Raw genomic sequence first — 14,935 nt, forward strand, 5'->3', positions numbered from 1 at the left:
TAGAAACGCAAAGTCAAGGAATAGCGCCTTAAGGCGAGGCGTGAAACATAAAGCTATAGCGCCCCTGCTGAAGGCGCTATTATATAGCACCTTTCATTCTAGTAGCCTTTGGATCACTAGGTGAGGCAAGGAGTCACGGGATAGCGCCTCCAGCTGGAGGCGTGACACGTAGAGATTTAACGCCCTTGTTGAAGGCACTATGGTATCACGCATTTGATTCCAGTAGCGTTTGGGCCGTTAGAAACGCAAAGTCAAGAGATAGCGCCTGACGATGAGGCGTGAAACGTAAACATATAGCGCCCGTGTTGAAGGCACTAGTATATAGCGCATTTCATTCCAGTAGCATTTGGGTCACTCGGAACGGCAAAGTCAAGGGATAGCGCCGATACGTGCGGCGTGAAACCTTAAGATGTTGCGCCTGCCGTTGAGGCGCGATGGTATGACAATTCATTCCAGTAGCGTTTGGGACGTTACAAAACGCAAAATTAACACATAACGCCTAGGCCAGAGGCGTGAAACTTACAGGTTTAGCACCACATTGGGGGGCGCTAAAGCTTGTAAACAGGAAATTATCAAGAAATTTCAGAAGTTAATACTTATAGGAAATTCATATCAATGAAGGAAACATAAACATATCCTCAAATCAAACTTCCAGCCACATTAACAAAATCATCAGGTGCAAGCATAAATTAAGCCACATCATCCACACAAGTTTAGCAACATAGACCACATCATCCACACAAGTTCATAAAAATATATAGATGGTCCAAACTAAGATAGCTTTATTGCTAGTCTACTTCTTCGTGCACGTCCTAGTAGACCGTCTAACGCCTTTGCCTTTCGCAACCGCGGTCTTCCGTCAGCGACGAGGTTCAACATCTTCTTCCTCTTCCTCTCCTCCATCTTCATCTTCAGCCTCTTGCTCTCCTGCGTCCTCATCTTCTTGTTCTAGATCTTCGTCCTCATCGTCATAAACAATCTTCCTTCTTTTCTCGTAATCTGAAGGGGTATAGCGCTTCAACGGCTTCCTAGGTTTGAGTATGAACGCTGATCGTTGCCATGCCCCCAACGTGGTGTCGTCATCCACATCATCTCCTTCCTGTAAAAAATAGGAAGGTAATGTATATTTACTTTGTGCAATACAAGTTGTAGCGTTATGTGTGCTTACTCATATATTGACTTTCTGCAATACAACTTACCTGCATTGATCCATCATCTTCTAGGTCAGCTGGGGAGGCTTCTACATCATCAGAAGGCGAGGAGGAAGATGACTGTGACGGTGATACAATCTCAGTGTCACGGCATCCTATAATGTTGGCAAGTCGGCGTAGTCTTTGTCCGGTTCGCTATAATTTGACAAACAAACAAATAATAAGTATGAAACTTGCATTATATTAAATGTAAATGATTCTTATAATCGTACCTTCACAAAGTCTCGGAGTGTACCATCACCGTTCTGTGACTTAGCCGTGCTTTCTAAGACCGACTCACACGCATCGGCATCCTTCCTGATCTCCTCACGCTGTAATCATTAGTGGAGGGTGAACGGGCGAGTCCTATCAAAGCAAATAGAAATAAAGGGAGGACAGAACATACCACAAACTTCAAGACAGGAGCAAAATCTGTTTGGTGCCCTTCCCTTAAGAGTCGGTTGTACTCAAGGTCTGCAACCTCGTCGAATAGCACGGGCTCTTCCAGAATTTCTGGGTCGTAAGCCGGAGGACATATGGTGGCACGTGTGTTGGCGAGATACCAATGCACGTAGTTGGTAAAGGCCAGTGGGCAATGCTCTCGAAGTTGTGATCCTCAAGCTTCATTTGCCTTCTCAAGACACCGCTTAAACTTGTCGACATGGCTCCCATGAACCACAGGCCAATTCTGGATCTTTTTGCACTTCTTCCTATCAAGGCTACAAATTAAAAAGAATTCTATTAGTAATATAAGAACGACAGGCCAACAACTTGATAATGGTAAATACATAGAGAAGGCCGTCGTACTCATGAAGTCTGATGCCCGTGTCCTTCCTCTTCGGCGGGTTAGTCTGAAACAATCCAAATTGTGCCATGACACGATGTGGCAAATGTAATTCAACGGCCCACAAACATATCATTGGGCAGCGCATCACCCAGAGATGTCGTTCTTGCAGGCACTTCGGATTAAGTTCAAACTCGAAGGTCCGACCGAATGTTTCCCCCGCACCGTATGGCTGCCAAACAACCTACAAAGTAGCATAGTTTACTGGATTGAAGAATGTGACGACAATATGTAAACAAAAGGAAGAATGCAGACAAATTTACGTGCTCCGGAGTAAGGGCATCGAACTCGTTAGTGTATTGCTTGTACATAATTTTTGTCGAGCTCGTGCTCTCGGAGACACGATCCCACTTGTATGCCCATGTTGGTCGGCGCAACGGATTGCCATGATCATCCCAAGGATGAAAGTTCAGCACCTTCGGCCAGCCTACTGGGAAGCGCTCCCAGCTCCATATTGAAAGCAGGAGCAAAGGACCACAATCCCACTCTCAGGAACAATCCTACGACAAGCATCATCCAACTGCAACAAAATAGACAGATTGGTTATTTGGTCTTGAGACGACCGTCAATGAAAGAATATGTACAAAAATATAAACAATGTTTGAACACATGGTTACCTGTCGGTATAGATACGCCAGCGCAGCCATACCCCAGCTCCAATTCGCATCCCATACAGTCAGTGCCTTCAACCACATCCATTGGGTTGTCCTGCCACCGCCATCGACGAAGAGTGTCCTCGTGATAATGTACCACACGTAAACGCGAGCGTACTGCTGAACCACCTCTTCATTTGCATCAGGGGGGCACTCTGCGAAGTTCTGCATGATCCAAGTATAAGTAGCCCCCGCCGGTACTCTATCATGAATGGGGTCCTCGGCCTCGGGGGGGGGGGGGGGGGGCTTCCAATAATAACCTGCATCTGCTCGCGCCATCCCGAAGAGTTGGTGTCCATGCATACCGGTTCTTCTTCGATGGGAAGTGCTAAGATCATAGAAACATCCTGTAGCGTCACCGTCATCTCCCCAGTCATGAGGTGAAATGTGTGCGTCTCAGGCCTCCACCGGTCCACAAGGGCCGTGATTGCAGCAGCATTGAGGGATGGTGTGGACCGGGTAACTAGATGTATGAAGGGGAGGAGACCTGTCGTCTCGATGTACTACGTGTACCGCTCATCGTAGCGCATGATGTTTGATGAGGCACCGTGTGACCTCAGTTTCAGGGGTTTTAATTCCTGCGAAATAATAAGCCCAAAGGTTACAATGTCGATGTAAATTAAACTTGTAAATATAAAAGCAAGTGAAACTTTAAATTACCCGCATTTTGTCCCGCATCATATGCGCACGGTGATGCTGATCGTAGTGCTCAGAAAGAAGCGCCATGGTATCTACAATATAATTAACAACTAATAAGATAATGGTCGTTTAACATGACCCATATCCTATATCCATATGTATGACTGTATGAAACATGTCACCGTTAGCACATCATGTCTATTTAGAATTACCAGAGAAAGCTAAAGTACATCTAGCTAAAGTCTATCCATCACCGTTAAAGTACATCTAGCTAAACAAATAAAGCATAGTTCCCATCATCTATTTCCAATGAACAGCTAAAGTACAACTAGCTAAACAGATGAAGCATAGTTCCATCATCTATTTCGGAATGCCAAATCACTGTTACCATACCACAATCTATAATTTGCAGAAAATAAATTTGACGCTATGCTAAGGGTACCGTAAAGTCAATGTTATAGCAAACTAATACTATAATTTCGACACTATGCTAAGATAAAATTCACCACTATTACCGGCTGCAAAATTATAATGTCAACGAGATAAAATTTACCACTATTACCTAACCAAATTTACCACTATTACCGTAAAGGATATAAAATTATTCCCTTCTATCTGCCCTTTAACCAACCACAAATGAGCAATATACAAAGGACAGTCTTCTGTTCTAGGATTAGCCATTTAACCAACCACAAACTATGATGAGTTCGGGTTCTAGGGTTTGCGTAAAGTATGCACAATTCCTTACTGTTCTAGGATTTGACTAAATTAGGTACAAATCGGAGGAATTTCGGACTTCCTAACACATCTAGGGTTTGGCTTAACTAGGAAGAAATACGCACAAATTTCCGCACGAAATTGAAGGAAAAGCAATAGAATACATCTGGGGGAGGAAGGGAATCAAATCCATCGAGAAATTGGACCAATATTTACCTGGGACGGTTGTTCTTGCGGCGGGCGGGCTCAAGCGAGAGGATTACGCCTCGGTTGTTCTAGGGTTCGAAGGAAAACGAGATCAATAGAGGCCGGGGATGAAAGGGGAAACAAATCAACCGACAAATATTTGAGCATTAAGGGATTTACTTGGGGCCAGAGAGGGGAACGGCCGCCCCAGTTCTTGCGGCGGACGCGCGAGAGAGAGGGGAATGGGCGCCGCTTGTTCTAAGCAGAAAAGGTGCGGGGCGTAAGATGTTAGCGCCCAGCACTTGGGCGCTACATGACCCTGCTCAAGTTGGCCACGCTGGCATCTCGTGCCACGCTGGCTGTTACATAGCGCTTTTGATTAGGCGTTGTGCTACCTTGTGTAACGCCTAGTTGTTGGATGCTGAGAAAAAGGGTTACCGGCGTGAAATAGTTCCGCAACGAGTTCATTCTTTGAATTCCTTTCACCACAAGGTCATTTTTGTTGAAATCGACGTGAGCTGGAGCAGCAGGGCCCCACATGACAGGCACCCAGGCTGGGGTGATCTAGGCTGAGCTGGACAAAGCTTTATTTTTGTCCTTTGTCTTAAGAGAAGAGATAAATACCATGCTTGCCTATTTTTCTTCTTTTTTTTTCCTTTCCTGGATAAACTCACTCTCTTAATCTATTTTTCTTCCTTTTTAAAAGAGACTCCAAGCACATAAACCATTTTTCTACACTGTACCTAAACCAAAGAAAATCCAAACGATGCCTCTTCGTTTAAGCATTTTTTTCCTTCGAAACGTTGAATAAAGTTTTTTTTTCTCTACTGAAAAGAAAATGCAGCGCACGTTGGCGCCAAGTAGCCAACTAATTTATGTACGTACCCACCAAATGGTCAGCCGCTGGCTACTTGGCCCCACCTGGCGCGGGAGCAATCCTTTCGTTTTCTTTTAAATTATTTTCTTCGATCTGGCCAATTTGAACTAAGTAGAAAAAAAACACATGCGCTGCGGATCACCTGCGAGATCCGATCGCCGTTCTTCTGTATTCGATCAGGACAACACATGCGTCCCTCGCAGCAAAGTGATGTGGCATTCAGAAATAATAATAATCTCGTGTAACCCGGCACAACTACTACATTAACATATTTGTTCCTAGGAGTATATATATTCACTTGGAATTGACTAGGATACTCAATGAGCCAACATTCCAGGCTGTGCAGATCATACCTTGCCTTTTACTCCACGGTTCTACTTACTCCTCAACTTGGAAGAGCCACAGCTAACACGAGACGATGACGGAGGGCCCCGCCGATTCCCGAAGCTCATCGGAACGACCATTGTATCTCCTCCAGAGTTCTTCCCTTGGTCTCTGGCACCCAGAGGACAACGAACACGACGGTGAAGGCGCTCACGACCATGTAGGACAAAAAGGTCCCTGTGGAGAAAATTGCTCAGAAAGAAAACACATGTGTAACTTTTGCATCAGGTTCTGGTGGTTCAGAGAAAACCTAGTGACAGTACAGAAAGGAGGGTGTGCAAGGAAAGGAGTATGGACCTCCGGCGCTCCAGCTGAGCAGAAAGTTTGCGGTCATCGTCACCACGAAGGACGTGAGCATGTTGGCGAGCGTCGCAAAGCTTCCCGCGAGACTCTTGATGCCGACCGGGAGGATCTGAAAACGCATGCAGAGAGTTGGAAATGAGAGAATTCAGTGTGGATGCTCTTAAATGACATGTATGTCAACATCATATGGGCTACAAGGTCAGTAGCGACTCTACCTCAGACATTATGAGCCATGGAATGGCACCCATGCCAAAGGAGAAAGCAATGATAAAAGCCTGAAGGAATTGCCCAAATTAAGACTTTTGGCATAGGTTCCACATATGTGATAATGATCTGATGATAGACATACCACAAGAGCCACCAAGGACACCATACTTAAGATGTACTCCAAGTGAGAGTCATGGGACATATTATCCTGAAACAAATAATCATCACAACAGCATGATAGTTTCGAGTGGATTGGGAAAATAAACCCTGTGACAATGTTGCCGTCCAACATCTTTTACCAGAATACTAAGCTAAAGAGAGCTGAGACCTGAATATACCTTGAGAAAAAATGCAGCAGAAACTGCAAGAAGGCTTAAAGTCATCCCAGCACTAGAGACCTGAAATTTGGTTTGAGAACTGTGAAATATATTACAGTTACAGACAGCTTACAAACTAGTGAGTTGTTTCACAGGGAGGAGGAAGTTACAATGAGAAGAATCCGCCGGCCAGCCTTATCTAGTAACCAGGTTGTAACGCCAGTGGCAAGAACCTAAGGCAATGCTGTCAGAGACTTACTATAAATTACATATAGATGTGAATACATGATCTAACTTTCCTTGAAACATACCAAATTGACTGCAAGACAAAAGTTACATACCTGAATAGCTCCAAGTGCACATGTGGCCAAATCACCGTTTGTGAAACCTAAATAATTTTGTATGTTAAATTTCCAGGGTAAAATTAGCTGCAATACCACTACTGTGCTTACCCCGCAAAAAGAAAACTGCGGTTGAACCTAATGACAGTCGTCTACTGATACTTAGCAGCTACTACAGAATAGTGATCCTAGCAAACATGAATAGTTATATACTCCCTCCGTCCAACAAAAGATGTCTCAAGTTTGTCAAAATTTGGATGTATCTAGACATGACTTAGTGTATAGATGCATTCAAATTTAGTCAAAGTTGAGACATCCTTTGTTGGACGGAGGAATAATATATAATGAAGCGGCATCTTCCATTGAGGCAGGAGAATGAAGAACCATGCCATGAACTTATTTATTCTATTCTTTATTGGAGCTAGTATAATGCTGAATTACTTAGTGTTTTTAAATCTGCATCAGTATCCCATGGAATATTTTTCTGTCAAAGGGTCACTTGCCACTTTGGTTATCTAGCAAATACCTCTCCTACATTCCAGTTAAATTTAGCAAAGTATCCAAATTCCATCTGAAATATCAAACCTATGACTTACTTACTATAGTACTATGCCTAAACAGCTGAAAAATACTGCATAACTTACCTGCAGCTTTGAAAATTCTACTTGCATAGAACAGTATCCCATTTATCCCACTTAGATTTTGAAGTACAAGAAGGCCGGTTCCTATCTGCTCACATGTAGTGTAATTACTGTTTACAAAATGTGCATATTTTTGTATGGCAAGGATCAAAAAGATGAAAAATGGTTTGGAAGTTACTAGTAAGGGAGTGCGGTATTTCTTTTGATTTAGCTCTTGAAAACGGACTGTGGTCCTTTTGTTTGCTGATGCTACTGCTCTCTGCACAACACCGACCGAATGTTCAAAACTAAAGTTGATATTGTTACTTCCAGAACAACGAGGTACATATACACAACTGACCAATGTTATAGCAAAATTATACTAAGCTGAAAATACTCCAAGGATTTCCAAGTCAATAAGGAGAAAAAAAAAGAAGCAAGTGCTTGCCTTTATATCATTCACTTCCATCGAGATGTCGGCCTCAAATCCCCTCAGAACTTGTAGAGAAGTCTCGAAATCATCCATCAAGTTCATCTTTGCCTGGAATTGATGCGTAAAGAAATGACATTACAGATCTCATTCAGAGTGATGCACTACTTCATATTGAACTTGTGCATATAAATACCAGCCATCTTGGAGATTCTGGAATGAAGAACAGACCAGGTATTAACAATGTACAAGGCAAGGCTCCTACAAGAATGGATGCCAGACATTTGAATCAGAAACCAGTCATCACAGATTAAATGAAAATTCTCGCAACAGGAAAATATTAACTGGGTGCTGGCAGCAACAAGAACAAGCTTCAGTAATACACAGCCTTTCAAAAATCCAGCAATGCATCTTAGGTATTTAGTTGCATTACCTAGTACTGCAAGCAGCCTCCAAGGAACAAACATGCCAAGCAAATAGGCCAAGAAGATACCAGTGGTGACAGACAACTATGAAATGAAGAATTGCACAATGAGCCCAATATACACAATCCATGTACCATCTCACAAAAGATGAGATGCTTGTGAGGATATGCACACCTGGTTCACAGAGCCAAGCGCTCCTCTTGTGTTCTGAGGAGATATCTCTGCTATGTATACGGGAACCTGGTATGGCATCACATAATTCAGATATCAAGAGTTTCTTAGTTTTGTAACCTTTCTCGAAAAGAAGAGTCAATCTAACTAGTCCAAGAATATTTTGGCAAAATAGCAATCAAAAACTTTGTAACAATGATAGATGAACCGTATAGAATATGACACCAAGATTGGCATCTCACTATCTCAGTTGATTTTTCTTTCTGAACATTATTACAGCCTGCCAAGTACTCAAACTGTAAATCATAAAGCCATAGAATGCTATACACATATTCGCATACGTAAAAAGTTATTTATACGAACCGTATAGGATATGACACCAACACCAAATCCTTCAAGCAACCGTCCCAAATAAAGAAATGCGGAGTCCTGTAAAGCAATCATTGACCAGCATGAAATTCATAATGTCTACAAGAGGCAAAAGGCCAAAAAATAAGATCAAGAAACACGTGGTGCACGCCATACTTTTGCGAAGGAGATGGCAAGCCAACCAATGATGTTAGGAATCGCTGCAATCATTAGTGACTGAAAATCCAATTGGCAAGCACATTAGAGTAATCAGAAGAGTACAGCTTTGGTGTACCTACTGATCTGTTGCCAGCATTTGAACAAAAATGCTCAAATTTCGCCCAAAAGACGATTCAACTACACATATTTCGCCATACCAACTACTACACTTTGATAGCCACATCGATGGCAAACACAACTAAGAAATTCACGAGCTTCGAGACTGAGGTTAACCCCCTAATTCTAGCTTACTAGTAGATACTACTCGCTAATGACTGCACAAAGGGAGAAAATAATCAAAATTGCTCACCCCTTTCCGACCAATATACTCGGCCATCTGCCCGCTGGCGATGGCCCCGACCATCGCGCCGACGTTGGACAGCGAGCCGAACGCCGAGAACTGCAGCGGCAGCGCAAAGGAAGCGAGTAATTAAGAGGTAAAGAGTTAAGAGTAGGTGAGCATCTGAGCAATAGAGATTGAGGACCTGGGAGATGGAGAGGTGGAGGTCGCGGATGAGGGCGTCCTGGGTCGGGGAGGAGAAGCCGCTGGTGAAGCCGAACTGGACGGGGCCGAGCGCGACGATGAGCGTGCAGAGGAGCGCCGAGACGTGGGACTCGCGCCCCATGACGGCCATGGAGGAGGAGCCGGCCGAGTACTGCTGCCCCGCCGACGACGGCCCGGTCATCCTGTACCAGCTCCCCGTGTTCCGCAGCAGCGGCTTCCGCATGCCCTCGCCGCTGCCGCCGACGTCCTGGTCCTCGCCGCCGCTCTCGTCTCCGCCGCCGCCGTTCATCGCGCCGCTCGCCGAGGTTCGCTAGCTAGCTCCCGCCGCCCCCCGCGACAAGATCGGAGAAAGCAAGGAAGCGCCGGAGAGACAGTGGGAACAGAGGGGTTGGCTTCTAGGGCCCCACCGGTCAGTGGGAAGTAGCGAGGAGTCTTTGCCTGTGCCAGATAGTCGGAGAGACGAGCAGCGTCGCCTTCTTCTCCATTTTATTTTTGTCTCGAACCGACAATAAATAAACGGCTAAATTTGTCTTGTTTTGCCGTTTCAGGATATCCATCTTTTTTTTCCTGGTTCGATTTTTTTTAACACTGTCTAAAGAACACACCTCGAGCCTAGCCCAGAAGTTCAAACAAAACAGTAGAACATATTTGATGCACAAGCTAGCAAAAACACACCTCGGACTCCAAATAGTTCACCACAACTGATTATAGATTAGCTCCAATGGATATGATAGTTGACAATGTAGTACCCCCGATGTCAAAGAAGATCATATATTTATATGATCACTTTGTACTTTGTTTATTGAATGTCAGATGTTCCAAGAATATACTTCATATTCCAAGAAGGGAAGATATCAATGAATTAAAAATTAATATTTATAAAATTCAGACATTTACATCATAAAATGTGTATATAAATAAAAAAAACTAAGAACTAAAAAGGAATAGGAAATGTGAAAGTGAAAAAAGATTGAAAAAGCGAAGAAATTTTTAAAAAAGAACTACAGAGAAATGGGCCGGCCCATCTGCGAAGTCGTGGGCTAGGATAGGGGCTCCCAACCGCTTCCCTCCATTCCACGGTCCACCCCGCTGCCCACACCGTAGCCCACCGCAATGGCCAAGACCAGGTCGTCGCCGGCGCCGGCGCCGCCCCGCCCCTCTGCCGCGGCCGCTCCCCAAGCCAGGATCTCCTTCCGCTCCCGCAAAATCGTCAAGACGCCACCCGCGAAAGCGAAATCCCTCGCCGCGCCCACCGTGCAACCACCGCCGGTACTGCTGCCCGCGCTGTCGGCCCCGGGCGAGCTCGCGGCGGCGCTCCGCCACCTCGCGGCCGCCGACCCGCTCCTCTCCGCGGTGATATCCTCCACCGAACCCCCCATCGCCACCTTCACCACCTCATCCCCGTCCCTCCCCGCCTTCCACTCCCTCGCGCGCTCCATCCTCTACCAGCAGCTCGCCACCTCCGCGGCCGCCGCCATCTACGCCCGCTTCCTCGCCCTCCTCCCGTCCCCCACGGCGAGCCCCGCCTCCGTGCTCGCCCTCGCCGCCGCCGACCTCCGCGCCATCGGCGTCTCCGCCCGCAAGGCCGCCTACCTCCACGACCTCGCCGCCAGGTTCGCCTCCGGGGACCTCTCCGAGCCCGCCGTCGCCGCCATGGACGAGACCGCGCTCCTCGCTCAGCTCACCAAGGTCAAGGGCGTCGGCGAGTGGACCGTCCACATGTTCATGATCTTCTCCCTGCACCGCCCTGACGTGCTGCCGTCCGGCGACCTCGGCGTGCGCAAGGGCGTGCAGGAGCTGTACAATCTCAAGTCTCTGCCCAGGCCGGAGGAGATGGCTGTATTGTGCGAGCGGTGGCGCCCGTACCGGTCCGTCGGCACGTGGTACATGTGGCGCCTCATGGAGAGCAAGGGCGCCGCAGCCAAGAAGGTGAAGAAGAAGAGCAATGCGAGCTCCTAGCTAGGTATGTGTAATAATCCGTGCGATGGTAGTCTGTATTTGTTGTGCTCAAGCTGTTTAATTTAGATGACAATGTGGTAGCTGCTGCCCAGATTTGTGAAGCATGATGTGACCTGTGTGTTTGTTTGTGTATGCACACAATATGAATGTTTGTATCTTGATTGTACTTGACCTGCCTTTGTTGTCAATATAGTTTAATTTCATCCTCTCCCGATACTTGTAGAGACGAGGGGAAGTTCTGTGGTTGGAAATGATATGGAATCCGAATGTCTATGTCTGCTTTTCATATCATTGTTCAGCGTCGTATAAGTTAGAGCAATTTTATATGTACAATTGGTTGAACTAGATTATACCCTCTTTTTGCAGTATCTGAATAATGCTTGCAACTTCTTCTACTGTTTTGACGGAATAATGATCGTATCTTAACCAATCCGTAGGACTGTTCTTGATTCTACTTTAGTACCAGTACCACCATTGATTTTATGATTCTTGACACCGAATATTGGTGGGCTCAGATGTGGTTATTCTGTCGTTACATTCTCTTACCGCTGTTCTTGAACAAAATTTAGTGACTTCTCTTTTAGGAAAGTAGTGGTTGCAAGGATTCTCTGTTTTGTGAATTTGTGGAGTCCAAACTGAACATGGTGGCCAGCTAAACCAGTTATTGGAGGCAACACAATGCTACAGGCACAACTTCTTATAAATGACACAAATACATGACTTTACATCACAGTTTACTTGACGACTTGGTTTTCAGGAGATAATGAATACTACATGCAGTTCATGAATGTAGACGAGAATCTACAACAGCATGGGGACTTCAACTTGCAGATAACCTAATAATATGCACACACAATACTCTGGCTTAATCTTGCACATCACCTAATAATATGTACACGCAATGCTTCTTTTCTTCCTGTTATTCCCTAACCAATGCTGGATTACTTTGCTTCCTAGAACATCAGTCCATTCTTAGAGATCTAGTTTATACAACTTTGTCCACTGCCCACTGGATTTCACCATGCTTCGTCCTGAAAAGATAAGAACACACTTACACTGTAAGCTTATGTGAACTGTGGACACAGATATAGATACCCAAATAGAAGAGACTGCTCTTTTTATCTTTTGCTTTGTTTTAACACAAGGTTAGGCAAATGGATGTGTAGATAGTGCGGAGCTCCACAAATCTAGCAACACAACTAAAAAGATGGTGGCCTTGTGAGATATTAAGATGTAGTTATATTGTCTTCATTGCAAAATGTAAACCACCAGCTTGTAGTTGCTTCTATATCTGCAAAGCATGTCGTATTACTACTCAAATACCCATGCATGCTTTGTCTTTGAGTTCAACCATGTATGCCAATGACTCAGTCATTCATGACATGCTCTAAAACCAAGTGTACAGAACAATATGGCACTAACTGGTAAACGTATACTAACCCAAAGCTTGTTAGAAGCAGGGCATGCATCTTTGTTATATCTGTACAGTCTGCTTTGAAAATTATCATGAGCTTCTTACCTCAGGTCCAGAACCCCTGCGTCCTGTACTTGGGAAATGGCACCCGCCCGGACTCGATCAACTTCACGTCATCGTAAAGGTCCTCGTAGTGGCAGCGCACCTCCTCAGCGGACTTGCTGCCCCCCATGGCGCTGGCCACCTTGTCCCACAGGTTGGGGGTGCCCACGCCGTAGTAGGCAAGCGCATCCTCGAACATCTTGTCCTCCTTCTTGCTCCATGCCGAGTTTGAGCCTGGGGAGGAGCTGCGAGATGACCCAGAAGACATGTTTGGTGGAAGCTAAGTTTTTCCCTGGTGGGATTCTACTTGAACTAATGCTAGCCTTCTTGTATATATCTGGAGTCCTGAAGTTTTTGGCACTTGAGAAGCTCTGGTGGTTTGGTATCTCTCTTGCTGGCAAGGGCTGCTATTTATAGGCCCTGGGGGCGCGTCTTGTCTCTCTCTATGGGTTAAAGGTGCCTGAGAATAAGGTTCTCGCAGGTTTTTTGTGCGAGGGACATGGAAAGCTTGTGATGAAAATTTAACTTACAGCCTGATCACTGGGTCCAGATGACCAGTGGCTCATGAGGGCATTCCCAATGCATGGCATCTAAAGTTGTATCTAAACCTATGTATCTACATCATCGAGATATAACCATACCATAGAAACCAACTAACCATTAGAAGTGGCTTCGTCTGGTGCAGTGTCCTCACAAAACAGTTGATTACATACTTAGATACAGCATCAGCGTGCAATGTAATCTGTATATGACTACTATACCTGCATTTTGGAGAGCCTCTTAATCGTCGCAAAACGTTCTTCACTCGCAAAACGTTCATTAAGATCATATGTTTGCAAGGGTTAATTTGGTGCCGCTTAGATGAATCGCACATGCCAACCCGATGTCTATTTTTATTTGGACTTTATTTGCCGAAGGTTGGTCTCGGGCGAAGCCATCCTAAGGCCTTCGGCAAAGAAGCCTGTACCGGTAGGTGCTAGTGCCGACGCCCTTTGCCGAAGATGCCGAACGAAAGAATTCGCCAAAGCCTTTGCCGTTTTTTATGAACATTGCCGACTCGGGTAAAACTGGTTGGTGCATAAAACTTTTGCAAAAACTGGTTGGTGCATAAAACTCGCGAAAGGAAGAGCTATTTTTTGTAAGATATATCTAAGCTACTGGGTATAGCTAGACGGCCGGAGCTGCACCCGTTGTCAGTTTCGCCATGCATGCATGCATGCATGAATATATATGGCGCCGCGACCACTGACAAATGTCAATGATTTAGTTTCGCGTGCATCGATGACACCTGTCCAATACGTCCATATATAGTTATCTCTGCATGCATCTACCTAACGAACAACTGTTCATCACTAGCCATGCAGTCATGGACAATCGGACATATGCAGATAGTGCATGATCTTCCACAGCAAATTAACAGTCTACTTTTCCCATGCCAATATGCCATTATCCTCCAACCTTTACTTTTTCTCAAGCATTGGCGTCGGAAAAGGAATAGACAGTGCTCCTCACATCTATTTCAAAAAGAGAAAGGAAGATAGACGGTGGTAATTAGCATCAAGTTACCCATAGGAAAAACGTGGGCGGGTGCTCATTTGTTTCTTTTTTTAAGTGAGAGCTCTGGATGCATGCATCATCTCCATAATTGGTTCCAGCTAAGTTACTACTGCTGCTGTTGCTGTATCTTGCTTTGCTCCAAGTAGAAATTTGTGAAGCCTTTGGTGATCATTGCATATCTTGCTTAATTAATTGCCTCGGCTTCTCAAGTAGCAGGTCATATTGATCACATTTCTAGCTACTGAGTTAGCTCAACATGCTTGGCAGTCTCATATGCTTGTTTGTGACCAAATTTTGCCTCAACTTTATGGAAAGCTGAAGAATTGGCCTCAAGTTTTTGCCCCATGGATTAGAATCAAAGAACATGCATATATATAAGGCATGGATCACCTGTTGACATGGCTTTGTAAGAGGTATTCCATCTGTGATCTGTCCATGGTCCATGGTTCATGGTCCATGTATCATATAATCATACATATAATCTCCCCGTCTTCGATTAAACACCCCGTTCAGTGCTCACATCACCA

At 45.1% G+C, this 14,935-nt stretch overlaps 2 protein-coding genes and 1 non-coding gene across 4 annotated transcripts; 1 reads left to right on the top strand and 2 right to left on the bottom strand.

Annotated features, from left to right (window-relative positions):
- Window positions 1-638: 638 nt before the first annotated feature.
- On the bottom strand, window positions 639-5,127 carry LOC100826332. The gene is made up of 9 exons (XR_002963996.1): window positions 4,260-5,127; window positions 3,348-3,418; window positions 2,652-3,265; window positions 2,298-2,554; window positions 1,998-2,218; window positions 1,597-1,909; window positions 1,424-1,522; window positions 1,200-1,346; window positions 639-1,099 (listed from the first exon to the last, which is right to left on the bottom strand). It is a non-coding gene; the product is annotated as a serine/threonine-protein phosphatase 7 long form homolog (transcript).
- A 176-nt stretch (window positions 5,128-5,303) lies between these two features.
- Window positions 5,304-9,843, bottom strand: LOC100838470 (sugar transporter ERD6-like 4). Of its 2 annotated transcripts, XM_003567818.4 has the most exons (17): window positions 9,357-9,665; window positions 9,182-9,271; window positions 8,830-8,889; window positions 8,668-8,733; window positions 8,308-8,373; window positions 8,142-8,217; window positions 7,905-7,969; window positions 7,727-7,819; window positions 7,478-7,558; window positions 7,303-7,387; window positions 6,659-6,705; window positions 6,488-6,550; window positions 6,339-6,398; window positions 6,143-6,208; window positions 6,009-6,068; window positions 5,788-5,902; window positions 5,304-5,667 (listed from the first exon to the last, which is right to left on the bottom strand). In XM_003567818.4, exons 1-17 carry the CDS (start codon window positions 9,663-9,665, stop codon window positions 5,555-5,557), a joined length of 1,515 nt encoding a protein of 504 aa, XP_003567866.1. In that variant the 3' UTR covers window positions 5,304-5,554. The 2 variants fall into 2 exon arrangements, with proteins under 2 accessions (XP_003567866.1, XP_014754587.1); XM_014899101.2 differs by lacking the exon at window positions 8,830-8,889 and having other exon boundaries at window positions 5,555-5,667; window positions 9,357-9,843.
- Window positions 9,844-10,428: 585 nt separating this feature from the next.
- On the top strand, window positions 10,429-11,544 carry LOC104582586 (probable DNA-3-methyladenine glycosylase 2). The gene has a single exon (XM_024460120.1). The coding sequence runs from the start codon at window positions 10,490-10,492 to the stop codon at window positions 11,333-11,335; it is 846 nt and encodes a 281-aa protein (XP_024315888.1). The 5' UTR covers window positions 10,429-10,489; the 3' UTR covers window positions 11,336-11,544.
- The last annotated feature ends 3,391 nt before the right edge of the window (window positions 11,545-14,935 follow it).

The sequence above is a fragment of the Brachypodium distachyon genome, chromosome 2, assembly GCF_000005505.3.
Source record: "Brachypodium distachyon strain Bd21 chromosome 2, Brachypodium_distachyon_v3.0, whole genome shotgun sequence".
In the NCBI taxonomy this organism is placed as follows: domain Eukaryota; kingdom Viridiplantae; phylum Streptophyta; class Magnoliopsida; order Poales; family Poaceae; genus Brachypodium; species Brachypodium distachyon.